The 16,716-nt window shown below is 34.4% G+C and overlaps 1 protein-coding gene across 1 annotated transcript in view; it reads left to right on the forward strand.

Moving 5' to 3' along the window:
* Nucleotides 1–15,870, forward strand: part of LOC149804946 (exportin-5-like) — a 119,081-nt gene extending 103,211 nt beyond the window's left edge. Inside the window, exons 27-32 of the mRNA XM_089946115.1 lie at nucleotides 1,889–2,019; nucleotides 6,007–6,111; nucleotides 6,962–7,102; nucleotides 7,826–7,894; nucleotides 9,471–9,557; nucleotides 12,687–15,870. Coding sequence (XP_089802241.1) covers nucleotides 1,889–2,019; nucleotides 6,007–6,111; nucleotides 6,962–7,102; nucleotides 7,826–7,894; nucleotides 9,471–9,557; nucleotides 12,687–12,839 — 686 coding nt within the window. The 3' untranslated portion in view covers nucleotides 12,840–15,870. The remainder of the gene's footprint in view (nucleotides 1–1,888; nucleotides 2,020–6,006; nucleotides 6,112–6,961; nucleotides 7,103–7,825; nucleotides 7,895–9,470; nucleotides 9,558–12,686) is intronic.
* The last annotated feature ends 846 nt before the right edge of the window (nucleotides 15,871–16,716 follow it).

Below are 16,716 nucleotides of genomic sequence, written 5' to 3' on the forward strand. Positions count from 1 at the left end.
GTTGATCAAAACAAAGCCAGCATGTACATGTAATTAGGTTCTCACAGAAGTACTCACAGGTTTTGATGTGACGGTCGATTGACTCTTTTCATGTTTTCAATGAACAGAATATGTTGTGATTATAATGTTTACACTGAAACGGAATTAAAGGACTAGAATGTGACTTTCACACAGGAAGACGTTTAATTGGTGTTTATTTCATTCTCTGTTGCCACCTGTTAGCATTTACCAGAAGTTTTCATTGATCGCTATTTCACCAGTCTGTTTATTTACAGTATACTGACAACTATTTATCATAAAAACTTACATAATACATGATATCTTTAAACAGAGGTCTCGCTAGGATTTTAAAACTGGGTCTTTCTGCCTCTGAATTCAGTCACTAAATATCAGTACATTTTCTCACTTGGCTGCTAGTCAAAGCCTTTGAACAAGCCGCCTAGCTGTTGCATCATGTTCTTTTTTTTTCTTTTTTTAATGTACTCTTATAAAATGGCAACAGTACATCAAAGAGTCTTTCAGTCACTGAATTCTGTCATTGTAAATATCAGCACAGTTAACTGATCAACACATTTTCCCACAAAGCAGGTGGCTGAAACAGGACCGGCAAATCTTTGAATTTTCCCGCGCACCTATTACATGCGTACGGAGGACTCCCGCCTCAGTGACTTTCTGTGTCCCAGATCAAAAATTGGCGTCCAAATGTGCGTAATTAAGCATTTTCGAGACCTCTGAAATTAATTCTTCTTTAGAACTTGCAAATTTCAAAATATGGATTATATTTTTACGGGCATTAATTACCATTTTCGATGATAAAACGAGCAATGTATCAAGGTTTAATTTATCAATTCTTATCTTAATTTTTTCATGTTCAGCATATTTTAAAGATATTTTAAATACATTTTCTCTGGAAAAAAATCGGGAGCCAAGATGGACACCACGTTATAAGCGGGATCATGAGTTATCCAGGCACAAGTTATCAAGGGAGTGGTGTATATATGGTAAATATGGTAGGTCCGTTTTTAGACATTCCAGTGGAGAGGGATGGGACGACTAAAAAACTTTGCCATGAAAAAAGAGAGAGACTCTATCCTGATGGCCAGTGGTTCATTTAAGTCATTTTGGAGGGCTTCCAAATCACTCATTCTCAGTTGTCATTGACTCACTTTGCTACAGACATTCTTAGAGACCTGTACAAAGAAAGAAACAAACACTTTTCACAGGCCATCTGTTACCACTGTAGCTGATAACCTACCTCATTGGTGGCCAAAACTTTGTTCACAAGACCAGGTTATACAGGAATCAGACTATATGAGGTCCCATTGCAGCAATCAGCAATCAGGATATCATTTGGCTTGTGACAGCATCTTGGTACAGGATCAATGATCTGAAATTGCAATCTGCACAGATGCCAGAACAACAGGTTGATGTACTCGCTTGTTCTACCAAGAAGTCAGCAGGGTTTGACCCTGTCAGGAGTGTTCATTACACATTAAACTCCTGGACATAAAATGCTTAGTTTTACCTGGTTACAGCAGTACAGCAGGCTACCATTCCAGGTCATTAAGTATGATCATAATGACATGGGTTACTCTATTTTATCTATATTTGTGGGCATGAACACTTTTTTCCCAAACTACATCTATGCATAAATCATGTGCTGACCTTAGCCATGCCATATAACTTTAGGCTGCTTTTTCGACTTAACACATCAGTGCTTATAAACAAATGATGGAGAGGGGAGTTACCTCAGATTCTTACCCAGCACACATTTGAGTTTTACAACTTCCCATTTTCTCTTCATGTTGTGAGTCGTCAGATCTTATTTCTCTCTAATGATTTGCATTTATAATTAATTGTACAATGAAGATTATCTCTGGTCTCATAGGTTTCATCTGCTATGGCAAGAAGTCAAATGTCCCGGAAGATAAAATGCTGGAGGATGAAGATAATGCAGCAGCTCGTTCAAACCCAGAAGTGAATCTCGGAGAGCTTGGAGTTCTTTGTATGAACAGTGAGGTAATGCTGTTTTTCATGAGCAGTACAGAATTTGTTACCTATGGTATGGTATTTGGCATGGAAATAGAGTGAAACACAGTCAAACAGTGAAATATGGTAAAGCAGATTTAAATACAGTGAAACAAAGTGAAATACAGTGAAAAAAAGTGAACACTGATTTAGCTCATGGTTTGTACATTCTATATTTATCCATGTATACCAAGTTGGGACAGTGTAAACTCAGCTCTGACATAATCCTACCACCAGAAATACTTTACTCCAGATCTTACTTTTTCTGACTGGAATGCCTTTTGGGTACATTTCAGATACGATTTCCAAATTATGAATAACATCCATTACTCAAGACGTTGTGTAAAGTTTTATGTTGGATTGGCCTGGTGATCATAAAACTCCAACCATGAGTTTGAGTTTGCACAATCACTGTCAGAAATGACTTTTCAGAAGTAACATCTGTGATTGGTTCTACTATACCAGATTCTATGCTTTTCACCTGAAATCATAAGTAGAATAAATATTGTAGACTGATTGGTAGCAGATCTTTGTCTACATTACCAGCACATTATAGCAAATCTTTACCCGAGTTACTATCACATTATGCAGTAATAGATCTTGTCTAAGTTACTGTCACATTATGCAGTATTAGATCTTTGTCTAAGTTAATGTCACATTAAGCAGTAGTAGATCTTGTCTAAGTTACTGTCACAATATGCAGTATTAGATCTTTGTCTAACTTACTATCTCATTATGCAGTATTAGATCTTTATCTAAGTTACTGTCACATTATGCAGTATTAGATTCTTGTCTAAGTTACTATCTCATTATGCAGTATTAGATCTTTGTCTAAGTTACTGTCTCATTATGCAGTATTAGATCTTGTCTAAGTTAATGTCACATTATGCAGTAGTAGATCTTGTCTAAGTTACTGTCACAATATGCAGTATTAGATCTTTGTCTAAGTTACTGTCTCATTATGCAGTAGTAGATCTTGTCTAAGCTACTGTCACATTATGCAGTATTAGATCTTTGTCTAAGTTACTGTCTCATTATGCAGTATTAGATATTGTCTAAGTTACTGTCACGATATGCAGTATCAGATCTTTGTCTAACTTACTATCACATTATACAGTATTAGTTCTTTGTCTAAGTTGCTATCACAAACAGTAGCAGATCTTGTCTAAGTTACTGTCACCTTATGCAGTAATAGATCTTGTCTAAGTTACTGCCACATTATGCAGTAACAGATCTTGTCTCAGTTACTGTCACAATATGCAGTATTAGAACTTGTCTAAGTTACTATCACATCGTGCAGTAGTAGATCTTTGTCTAAGTTACTATCACATCGTGCAGTAGTAGATCTTTGTCTAAGTTACTGTCTCATTATACAGTAGTAGATCTTGTCTAAGTTACTGTCTCATTATGCAGTATTAGATCTTTGTCTAAGTTAATGTCACATTATGCATTAGTAGATCTTGTCTAAGTTACTGTCACATTATGCATTAGATCTTTGTCTAAGTTAATGTCACATTATGCAGTATTAGATCTTGTCTAAGTTAATGTCACATTATGCAGTATTAGATCTTGTCTAAGTTACTGTCACAATATGCATTAGTAGATCTTTTCTAAGTTAATGTCACATTATGCAGTATTAGATCTTGTCTAAGTTAATGTCACACTATGCAGTAGTAGATCTTGTCTAAGTTACTGTCTCATTATGCAGTATTAGATCTTTGTCTAAGTTAATGTCACATTATGCAGTAGTAGATCTTGTCTTAAGTTACTGTCACAATATGCAGTATCAGATCTTTGTCTAAGTTACTATCTCATTATGCATTATTAGATCTTTGTCTAAGTTAATGTCACATTATGCAGTATTAGATCTTTGTCTAAGTTACTGTCACAATATGCAGTATGAGAACTTGTCTAAGTTACTATCACATCGTGCAGTAGTAGATCTTTGCCTTAGTTACTATCACATTATGTGATAGCAGAACTTTATTCAAGTTATCTGAACTGTTCGCACTTGGTTAAGTCTGTATGACTTTATAATCAATACATTCTTATGTGAAGCAATTTTTGTTGTTGTAAGAAACATAAGCCATTGATTGTGATGTTTTAAATGGGTAACATTGTATTCTTTACATAAATTGTAGGATTCTATATAATACAAATTTTTATGTATACATTGCTAAAGTTTTATCAGAACACTTGTGGAACAATTTCACTGACCCACCCTCCCCCCTCTGGCAGAAGTTTGACATCGTGATCATCCATGTTAGATGTCTATCCATCTGTACATACACAAGTCCCCAACTGAACCCTACATTAACCTATATGGTAAAGTTTTGCTCAGCTCAGTAAAACACAGGCTTGATGAGTCTAAAACAAAAGCAGACAAATAAAACAAAATTGTCATGGAAAGACATGTGTCAGAGTGTTTATCACTTTTTAGTTGTTCCTTTAATTTGCATCCAGACTTTACCTCTGATTGGGAAACAGAGGACTGATTTTTTTGTTATTCGAGCTGGTGTAATCAGGTATGAAAACAAGTGCACACTCAAGCAATTGATGGATAAAGCAGTTGTTCAAACTCACCAAAATCAAATGACAGTTGGCTTATGTGAGAGACCTTTGTTGATTAGTGAATGAAGAAGCTTCCCGAGTTTATATATATAAATATATAATATATGGCCTTCCATTTAAGGTTGGAGGGTGAATTGCCAAAGTGGCTGGGGGTTTGGGAGACCACCCACAACATGGATACAGTTTTTTGTTTAAGTATCCAAGCATTCTGATCTAATCAAGAATCAACTTGTCCCAAGAAAACAACTCTAAACACAAAAGCTGAGAGAACATCTGAACTATTATATGTGTAAATGAAGAGGTGGAAAACAGTTGAAAAAATGTCTTCAAATAAGTGAACTTGACATCCATTTTTTGTTGTCAGAACAGCAGAATTTTGTTGAATAATTAAAGATAGGGTGAATAATGGGGAACTAAATTGCTTTGACCAAATTCTAGGCAGAGGACAGGGGACAGAATTAACATTGGCGAACACTAGATATAACAATATAAAGATATTATACCCTGTAAAGTTATGCATAGAGGAGGTGTCTTGATAATGTTTTAATGCTGAACAAGAGTTAATAATATTAATAATAATAGTAACAGTAACAATAACTTGTATCAAGAATTCAAAAATATTTACTTGTGTATATATTATCACAAGATTTGTATTTGGGTGACAAACTGGTCCTGATTGAAATCATGATTAGATTGCATTGGGAAGGTTGGATTTATTTCATTTATCCTAAATTCATTACAAGTCCTCAGTTGAAATATCCAGTATTGTTCATTGGACAGGTTGGTCAGGTGGGTTCTGCAAAGAATTAGGTTATTTCTCATTGGATGGGTTAGATCATGATAGTTGGTTTATGATGTTGGGGATTTGCAATTTGTCATGTAGCTATGGGCAGAATGTGTGTTTTACCTTTTATGCCTGTATATAAGTACGTGTTGTTGGACAGTCTTCTCATTCTTATTTCTTGTTGTAACATCAAGTCTGCATTTGTATTTTTATGTTGTATTTAGATATTACTTGAGAGGAAACATTTGTTTCAGTTATTCAGTGGAAATAGGAAGTGCTCTTTGGACTATATAATTATTATTAAACAATTGTGAATCATTAAACGGAGTTCTGGAAAATTCCAATTTGATACTTTAGGACTGTTGGTGGACTAGTATATTCTTGGATCTGAATTTTGTATGAAACATTTCATTCTTTTGGATTTAAAAAGAACTTTTTCAGGATTACATTGGATTCAATTCATAAGACTTTAAGTTTCTCTTAAATTTTCATTTTATAAATTGTTAAATTTTAAAAAAATTGTTGGTTTTGCTTCTTTGTTAGTTTATGACCATAGTCATGACACCTTAAAATTCTAGACACTTAATATATCTGATCATTTTCATATTTGTATACAATTTCAGATGATTTACCCATCGTTGGTGATTAGTGCTTTGAATGGATTAAACTGGAATGATACAGCTACCTGCCACAAATGTGTCAATATGTGTGAACCTATCCTGAAGCAGGTAAATGATGAAGTTTCATAATCATACCTGTTATTCCTTGTGTGATTTCTGACTTTTTATGTCCAAATGGATAAAACAATCTGCAAGTTGCTTGGCTCATTTGCTTGCCATTTTATGCATTAATGAAGAAAATGTACCTGTAACATTATATCCTTAAAATGTTTTGGCTGTGGAGGCATATAAGGCATTAGTACAGTCTACTGCTTTTTCATCTCAGTAGTCCCTAGTTAAAATCCAGTTGCAAGCATGTATGGCAAGGGTCAGTGGTCATCCACCCAAAATTTATTATGCCACCACTGTATTTCTGAAGAGGGCATACAGTATAACCTATGTTTGTCCATCCATCCTGTTTCATCCCATCCAGTTGACAAATCAAGTCTGGTCTGTTGCAGATCTTCTTTCCACTAGAGGATTTCAGGGACTCCATGGACTAAAACAAATTATTTTGAATGAGGAAGACTGAGAATGATTTCAGTTTTCACAGAGCCATGACCTATAATTAACATAGAATTCATTTGTATCATGATATTATGTAATAATGGACATATTTTTTCTGTGGCTTCCTTTGATACCTGTATCATTATGTAATAATGGACATATTTTTTATGTGGCTTCCTTTGATACCTATATCATTATGTAATAATGGACATATTTTTTCTGTGGCTTCCTTTGATACCTGTATCATTATGTAATAATGGACATATTTTTTCTGTGGCTTCTTTTGATACCTGTATCATTTGAATTACTTCCTGTATTCACCTGAACTGTTAAGAATCCATGCACTGCCCACTAGTTTTCAGAACTATATGTATTATTGACATTTACATTTATATGTAATATAATTTTGTAGCTGTTAAAGGACAACAAGATGATAGATTCGCTGGCCTGCCATTTTTTCTCAAGCATCCTGTCAGCCCTTCAGCTTCATGGTGAGCATGAAGGCAGTCAAGCCATGCTGCTTTCTCTGGGGCTAGAGGCCTTTGAGCTACTGGTAAGACAGCTTCAGATTTAATAGAACTTGTAATCCAGTTTATATTGTCCAGTTGATTATACAGTAGCCATACATGATTTGTGGAGTGTAACATAGGACATGAATGTGTCTGAGCATGAGGATTCCAAGGCTTTCCTTAGTGAGTGCGGTAACAAATATTTTTATAAGTCTTCGGCCAGTGATCGAACCCATGACCTCCCGCATTGCAGACATCATAACAATATGACTGAAATATCTTTAAAGCTACATTAAAAATCCAAACACAGAGAGACAGAAGTTCAACTGTAAATTACACAAACCCCAAGATCTGTTATTTGATAATGTGACAGCAGAACTCAGTCTGTGCACTTTGTTATGAGTAATTAGTAAAACAAACAACATAGATGCTGATGTGATGGTGCAATATGCAATGGCAGATCAGGGTCAATGTTGTTTGGAGTTGGACTATACTTATAAGCAGGAATGTTTTGTAAGCATTCTTTTATCACTTTGATGAGATCTAATTTGTACTTTAAAACATTTTCAGCTGAAACTTGTACCGTAACTGTAATTCTGAGATTTTGTGAATCTAGATTCAACTTTCTTGCCATTTAAATTCTTTTATGTTTTTGGTTGAACCTAAACTGTAAATCTTAACTTTCATGATTAAAGATTTTTTGATCTGACACTTTCAGCTTTCTTGTTTTTATCAAACAGAGAATGATTTTTTTAAATGTATTTCAGAGGCCACAATTCAGTGACATTGTTAATGTGCTGTTACAAGTTCCAAACTGTACTGAGGCAGCAGTGAAGGTATTTACATGTTTTTGCAATGTAGACTATTGAGAATTCTCTCACAGCTATATAGGTACTAATACAAATATTATGCATGTCATATTTTGTCTACTTCATGTCATTTTCAGGTTGAGATGTGTTAAAGCTATTTACAGCTTTGAAACTTTGATTATTGACTTGTTATTTTATCAGTCAGCTGCCACAGACTTTTAGAATGGTCCCAGATCTGTTGTTTGTCCACAGACTTAGAAGTGGTTTTTTATAGCCACTCCTTCCAACTCAAACTACTTGGAAGAAAGTCAAGAAACTTGGCACACAATTACATCCTGCTGGTCCTTAATGAAATGAAGCCTCACAGATGTCCAGCATGGTCATCATTGCAGCCATCTTAAAAATCTAGTACTCCTAAATGGATCTTCTTGCTGGTATGGGAGCTGGGGGGGGGGGTCACTTATAACATGTAGATAGTCCTAATAAACATGGTGCTGATGTGACATCAGACATGGCTGCCATGGTACTGATCTGGGATTTAGCATGGTTGCCCATATTGAAAATCATGTTAGTTACTTCTCCATCATTTATAGTCAGATTATCATGGTGTTTTCACTAGAAGTCTCTTATGATATGTGCATACCCAGTAACAGGTAATTTTTATCAAATTTGACCTCTTGATTTGCATTTAAAATATATTCAAAATTCATTTTGTTTGGATTCCATTCACATTTGCTTTTTAGTGATCATCTAGTCATTTCTCGCTTCCACTCGTTGTTTCCTTTTTTTTTGTTAGCCGAGAACAAAATCGAATGCATTTAATAAAGTTGGTTTTTTATTTTTCAGAGTGTTAAATTAAGAGAACTATTGATTTTATATTTTATAATATTAAAATGACTTTTTGCTTTCATATTTTGTTATTATTAGAGCCCCATTACTGTCACATGCAAAAAGTTGAATATGCCAAATCATCAGAATAAAACTGAATATCGAAAGATATTGGTCCTAAACACATTTCTACAATTTCAATACTTATAATATTTTTCTCCATTTCAGCACTTTTGTTTTTATGGCCATTACTTCCCTACACACTTTTGTGGACACAAACTTCATATTTCCTAGCAATCATTTTGGTGGGATTGTGGAAGTAGATGGGTCTGTGTTGTTTATTTTAAAGCTCCTTTGGTATGAAATATGGGGGGGGTTTATAGCTATCATTATGTCCATCTGTCCATAAAAATTTGAATTTCCAGAGCACAACTCTCAAGCTGTTGAAGATACATAAAGTAACCTTGGTACAAGAAAATTGTTTAGAGGAATCCTTTGTTACTTAGAATTTTCTGTATTCAGTAATTTTTTGTTACCATGGAATCACGGTGTAATTAATTATTATGTAATTTGAGTGACAAACCATAGAATACCATAAAAAGTAGCACAATAATGGAGCACATTTTTGAACCTGGGAAATGTTTCTTCCATATGACAAGGAATGTTATTAAGTTTTATTTCTCTTAGATAAAAAGATATTAATTTGAGGATTGATCAGACAAATAAATTTTGTGAATGAACTGCAGAGTTTCATGTACATTTGCTTTCTTTGCAGGCTTTTGAGGATAAAGTGTTACAGAAACCTCTTGGTGAAAAGAAGAAAAAGGATGCTTTTAAGAAGCTTGTGGCTGATATAATTGGAGTAAGTTTACCAAAAATGAAAACCAGTGTTTATGTCCTTAAAATTTCAGAACCTTTGTCATATACACTCACGATAATTGATACATGGATGCATCTGAACAAGAGTATCCCATCCCAAAACTAGATCAAAGTGACCTAATTTTTGCATTTTAGTGGCTTTTGTATCTTAAGCCATTCATTATGTCATGACTATCTTGGATCCTCTTGGATTCCGATCTCACCAACACATGAAAAGTAGTACATAGATGCATCTCAGTGAGAATACCTCAGCTATACTGAAACATGGTCACTGTGGCCTATTTTGCACACTATTAGTAACTTGAGCATTTTCAGCTAATATTTCTTTACAATCTCAGTATCTATAAATCTTATTAAATGTACCATATATACTCGTGTATAAGCCAGTTCGTGTATAAGCTGAGCCCCAAACTGAACAGGTATAAAAACAAAAAAACTGCATGACCCACGTATAAGCCAGCTTACAATTCCGAGGCATCTCAAGATGCACGAGGTAAGTTCTAAATGCATTTATTTAGGCAAACTTGTATTTTAAAAAATTACATGTATACTTATCTCGAGGTTGGCGTGCAGGATTATTAAAAAGAAATGGTATAAACTTGTTTATTTATTTAATTTTTTGTTTTCTTATTGTTTCTGCCTAATTTAGATTTGTGTATAATTTGATCGAACGATTACAAGAATTTAGCAATTGCGAGTTCCTGTAACACTATCTCTCACTTTTGACTCGATTACTGTTTATGCATTATTGCATTGGACATTTTATATCAGTGCACTGGTAATTACGTTTTTACTTTGCTTTGAATTTGTAAATACCTAAACTCATTAAAATGTAATCCCAGTATGGCAACACAATGAACAACAATACAGATCGATTCAGTGCTCGCAATTAGGCTACTGAAAGTATTTACATAATGGCGCCACTGCATGTACACTGTAGATTTGATTACGCGATGAATTAAATACATCCTTTTAGAATCAAATCATGGGCACCAATGCGCAAAACTTTTATGATATCTCCAAAATACAATAATAAAATTTTGGAAATAATGCCTAGAAATTATGCTAATATGATAAAAGCTGAGTTGTAGTTTGCTTTGATGTAAGCAACCTTACACCATACCTGTCAACTTTCACGCTTGGAGGAAGAAAAAAAAACTACCGCTTTTTGGGGTCGTTCCACGCCTACCTCCCGATATCATAATATCTTCTGATTTTTGCAGAGAACTCCTGATCATTACATTGTGTCTTCAATTTTCATTACTTCTAAACAAGAAAAGTTCCACATGTTCTGTTGTATCACCTGTGAATTACTGTTGTGGTGAAATAATTACTTTACTATAAAGAATTTGCTTCTTCACTAAATAGAATGTTAAGTTTAAACATTATTCATGTAAATTAATGATTTTTTTTATACCTCTACAATAATAAAAAAATAAGCCAAAACAAAAAATAAACCACAACAATTTAATCATCCACAATTAATTTCAATCCCAAGAATGATAACTACGAATGTTGTAATTCCATATGCTATAGCTTCATTCCCATGAAAGAAACTTACACGAGTGAACACCTGTCATTTTTATACCATATATACCAATGTTAAACTGACTGGTATAGTTACCGGTCAAAATTCCCTCTTAGCACAAGCCAGTTTTAGGGTTTTAATGATTAACTGGCCTGTACTGCTGTCGTAAAACGAAAGACAAATTCGCTGACTATCAACATAAGAGACACCGAAACATCAAGCTTTCTATTGTATGGAAAGTTATGTTTGTTCAGCTAAAACACAAAACTAAAATTGATTGATGTTGATCTTAGTTGATCTATATGAGAATTTTAGCCTTTATTATTACCACTCTTCGTGAACATGTAAATTATGATGGTTATGTGCCTTGTACAAATAAACATGTGTACCTTTTTAAAAATATTACCTCAATTTGTAGGATCGCTTATTTTATTGAAAATAAGTAACACTTGAGTGCGTGATTCAACATAAGTGAAACAGATATTAAGGACTAACTGAAATGTTATCTGGAAGAATGCAATTTGATCTAAAGAATGAATAAAGCAAAATCTGCATCTATGTTTGGGAATAAGTGAGGATTTAAGTGACGCTATGCACGCTTTGCATTGTGTAAGTACTGTACATTATAGTTCAGCATGGTCTTCCTGGTAAACTCAACTGGCCTGCGAATTATATAGTCTGTATTTACCTTTATTTAACTTCATGTTGGAGAAATCAGAAAATATGCACATGGAAAATAATATTAAAATCAATCATAGTACTTTATAACAGTTTAATAATTGTCGGGTCACCAAAAAGTTACTTTTTTTACATGCCAATGTCTTATTACAAAGAAAAAATTGTTTTGTGTCCCAAGATTTACAGCCATTAATCTGTCAAGTTTACACATTGGCCCGCAGATAAGCTGACCCCCCACCTTCTTCCAGGCCTTTATTTTTTCCTAAATTATTCAGCTTATACACAAGTATATACAGTAGAAGAGCTTGACCTAATTTCCATGCTTGATTGACTTTTTTTTCAGTTATCCATTCATCATGCCTCAACTGTCATGTACTGTTTTAACTAAACTCATGAAAATTATTATGTAGATGAATTTTAATGAGAGCAGTTCATCCATACCAAAACTGGTCACTGTCACCTAATTTGAGTGACATGTATTATTAGCTATTTCTTCATTACACCCTCAATATCTTGGACTCGACTGTTCCTATACATGAAAGTTCATATTTGGATGCATCTTATGGAGAGTAATTTAATTATGTCAAACTAGGTCACTCTGACCTAATTTTTGCCACTGACTGATATTTTGTAATTTCAGCCATTTGTTTGTAAAAATTTTAAATTGTGCCTGTTTTTTTTGTAATGGTATTTGTCTTAGTGATAGACTACTATATGTTAATTATGCTTGATTAATCAGTGTAAGGACATTGGCAGTGTATAGTACATTAGCTGAGTACAAACAATGAAAGACCATGTAGAAAAAGTTAGAAAATAAGTCTAATCATCTTGCTTTTCATTTTAGAAAATTTTATATTTGAAATTATTCAAAATGCAGTAGGTTAGTTTAATCAGCTTGTTTTTCAGAAAAATGTTGGTCAGCAATTCAGAAGAGAAGCTCACTACAAGAATCTCCCACCTCTGTATAGGATGAGACCAAAGGCACCTCCACTGGACGAGACAGAGACGAAAGACATGGGCATTTGTGAACTCTTTAAGCCTGTCAATGGGAAATCATAGGATCTAAGTAATTGATTGTACAGTGTCTGTAACACTGTTGAATATGGAAGTGAAATTTTGGGTAGGAATTAGGGCAAAGGTTATTGTGATTGTCTTTGTTTGCCATATGATAGGTTTACTGAATTGTAATGCTGCTTTTTTCTTCCGGTACATTACCCAATCATAAAACATCGGGAGTATGTCCGCTACCTCACAAATTTATGTCCTCCCACATGTAATCCTGACAATTATTGTTATGTCTGTAATTAGAGAGAACAAAACAATAGCTAAACAGATGAAATCAGTCAAGCTTTGTGCTGAGCTTACTGTACAGTGGACTGATCCCATGGCCTTGTGGTTAGAGTGTCCACCTTGGATGCGGGAGGTCATGGGTTTGAACCCCGGCTGAGTCATTCCAAAGACTTATAAAAATGGTACTAAAACTGCCTGGCTAGGTGCTTAGCATCAAGAGGTTAGTGTTAGGACTGGTTGGCCTGGTGTTAGGATAATGTGACTGGGTGGAACATAATACAATATGTCTGCAATATGATTCCCCAGTGGTAGACATAACTATAAATTGCCACACTGCAGGCATCATAGCGATATGACTGAAAAATTGTTAAAGCTACATTAAAAATCAAAATCACAAATCCAAAGAGTGTGCGCACGCGCACACACACTTTACAGTGAACACTATGAATGAAAAGAAATTAAGGTAAATACCAGAGAAATTACATAAATGTTCTTCTTACTTGGAATAAATGAATATTTACTTGATATAGCTCCCAGAAAAGATCAAGTCCTGATATCAAATGTAAGTACTATAGATCATAGAGTAGGCAGTTTTGATGGCACAAATGACAAGGTTAGACAATAGACCTGTAAAATATTCATCTGCAATAGAAATAGTGTGAAATTTTGAAGAACACAAATATAGAATATTTTCCAAAGAATAAGAACATTCTCAGGATCAATGAAACTGGTGAAAGACGCAAAGTTAAAAGTATTGTCAAGGCCACTTACAAGAACATACTGTCCAGGATTGAGTAGAAGTAGTAACTTTAAATTGACGGGATTAAGTGTTTCTTCCCCTAAGGGGTGATCACTCTTGTCTGAAGTTTGTCTTGATGGCAGAAATCTTGTTTGCACTTTTTCAAATACAAGCCACAAGACTTGGTGAATGTCTTGCTTTGCTTGGGAGGGTTGGATTTGTGAGGTAGTTGATTATGATTGGGCAAGTATTATTGAAGAAACTTATTGGACTCCAATTATTGGTTGCCTAGACTATGTAGTCAGTTAGCTTCGCTGTAATGAATCAAATAAGGATAATTGGATAATATGAAAAGCCATGAAGGCTACTGTTGAGAGCTATTCCATAACCGAGGGAAGGTTTAGAATTCACATTTTTGTTAAAAACCTCCAACCCCATCATTTTTTTATTTATCAGATTGGTTAGTATAGAATACTTAGAACAATCTGTTTAACCCCCACCATCCATGTTCATTTCAACTCGATGCCTTTTGATTCCACCATACCTTTAATTCTGAATGAACAGTTGATATTTTTAAAACAGAACTTGACTCGACAAACAATGTTGTGAAACTAATGTGGAAAAGATGGTATTAGGATGCAACTCAAGTATGAGCATTTGCACTTTTGTTGCATTTATATAGAGGCAGAGGCACAGTATAATTTATCATGATTGCATTAAAAAAATATGGAAACATTGGTACGATTTGCATTTTCAAACTTGTAAAGTCTATTTTAGATAAGCAAGATCCAGCATACAGTAAATATCACATCATTATATGGATTTTGTTAAAGTGTCCTCTATTTATGGAACTGTTTTACTTAAATATGCTGTCAAAATAAAAAAATTAATATTTTATAATGAAATATTTTTACCAATATAAGAGATTTTAATGCAGGGTCAGAACAATAAACATTGTGCATGTTTACAGTCTGTGACCTCTAGTAACTTGATTTCTGTACATGTATTCATCTACAAAGCTGATCATAATTACCTGTACAATACCTACAAGAAATGCATAGATTTAATAAAGTCAATGTAGTAATGCATAAAACAGGCTTTCAAGAGGTTCTTGACAAACCTTCAAAGTGACGAATGGCAAAATCAAGATCTTGAAGGTGCTTTTAACTTTAAAAAAATTGTGTTCCTCCTCTTTCTTACTTTCACAACTGTAAAATGTATTCAGTGTTTTATCTTATTTCATTTTATTTGCCCTCCTAGAAGAAGGGACTATTTAAAAACTTTTTTTGCAATAACTACTGTGGTCAGATTTCCAGTACCACTGCAGGTTATGTGCCCCATAAAATATTGACAGAATATTTTTATTGGCAATTGTGCACTGTACATACCTAAACACTCTGGTTGCTATACTTCATTGGGTTTTCTTCAAACATAAACTTGCAATCTTTGCCCAGAATAACTCTGCTTTCATTGGCTAAAATTACTCTTGACTACTGATTTTTAACTGGCCAGCTCTGTCTCCATAAAACGTATGGCACTGCATTATTCTGCTGAAAACTTGTTGTTCAGTTCCTTATAGTGCATCTCCTGAATCCCAAACTCTTCAATCTTCTGTTGACAGTTCTTTCAGAATCATAGATGCGTTAAAAGCTATGTTCAGGTCTTGCAGACAATCACAAAAATCGTTGTGAATAGGAAAAAGTAGATGATGACCTGATTTGATCATCCCCTTTGGAATCTATTGGAAAAAGTTTTGAATTGTAAAACAGTAAAACATGATATTTGAGAATATTCAAATAGGAAAATTGTGATATCCATTTCAGCTCTAAATGTATGCACCCCAATAAACGGGTTTCCAAATTTGCTTACTTAAGCAAAAAGTTTATCTCAATAACAAGATAACCACAATGTTCCTTGGAACCCATGTTTTAACCATGTCAAAAGTTGCAACCTTTTTAAAAGAAGAAATTAGAAAATTCTTGAGAATGACTCTGTGGTGGGAAAGTGAAAATCAAATCTCATTGTTGTCCCTGCCTTTCTGAATAAAAGTGGAAAAGACTATTTGCTGTTATTTGCTGTTTGTCTTATGCCATACTTTCCCTTCTGATATATACCTTTAAAACCAATTGTAATTAAGGAATGAAACATTGTATACTTGTACATCATCATTAAAAGATGTGGCATACAACATTGGTGGTCCTATCTCCATGGTCAAGGATGCAGTTTGGTATTTTAAGTTTTTATCACCCGTGATCTACTATATAACTCGATAGTTGTATGAGATTAAAGGATGAAACTGGATATACATATACATCATCAGTAGAGCCCTAGTGGTTAGCACATCCGCCTCGGGTTGCAGGAGGTCGTGGGTTCAATCCCTGGCAGATTCATACCAAAGACATAAAAATAGTTCTAACAGCTGCCTCACTAGGCACTCAGTATTAAGAGGATAGTGTTAGGACTGGTCGGCCTGGTGTCAGGATAATGCAACTGGATGGGACATCATGCTACATGTCTGCGGCATGATGACCCCAGTGCCAGACATCACTATAAACTGCCACACTGCGGACATCATAGCGATATGACTGTAAAATTGATAAAGCTATGTTAAAATCCAAATCACACACACACACATATCATCATTAGAAAGTGTGTCACTTAACACATTGGTGGTTCAATCTGCAAGGCCAAGATTGAGGCCATGGCTAAATATTTTACATTTTCATCACTCCCATCATGCCGTAAATTTAAAGCTGTTTGAAACTTAGGAATGACTCTTGGTATAATTGCATATCATTACAAGGAGTGTTGTTTACAACACTGGGGGTCCTATCATTAAGGCCAAGGTCACTGTTAACTATTTACATTTTTCATCAAACTTTCCCTCTCAGTAACATTAGAACCAAT

Source organism: Sinohyriopsis cumingii, chromosome 2 (genome assembly GCF_028554795.1).
Source record: "Sinohyriopsis cumingii isolate HCF-2022 chromosome 2, ASM2855479v2, whole genome shotgun sequence".
Classification (NCBI taxonomy): Eukaryota; Metazoa; Mollusca; class Bivalvia; order Unionida; family Unionidae; genus Sinohyriopsis; species Sinohyriopsis cumingii.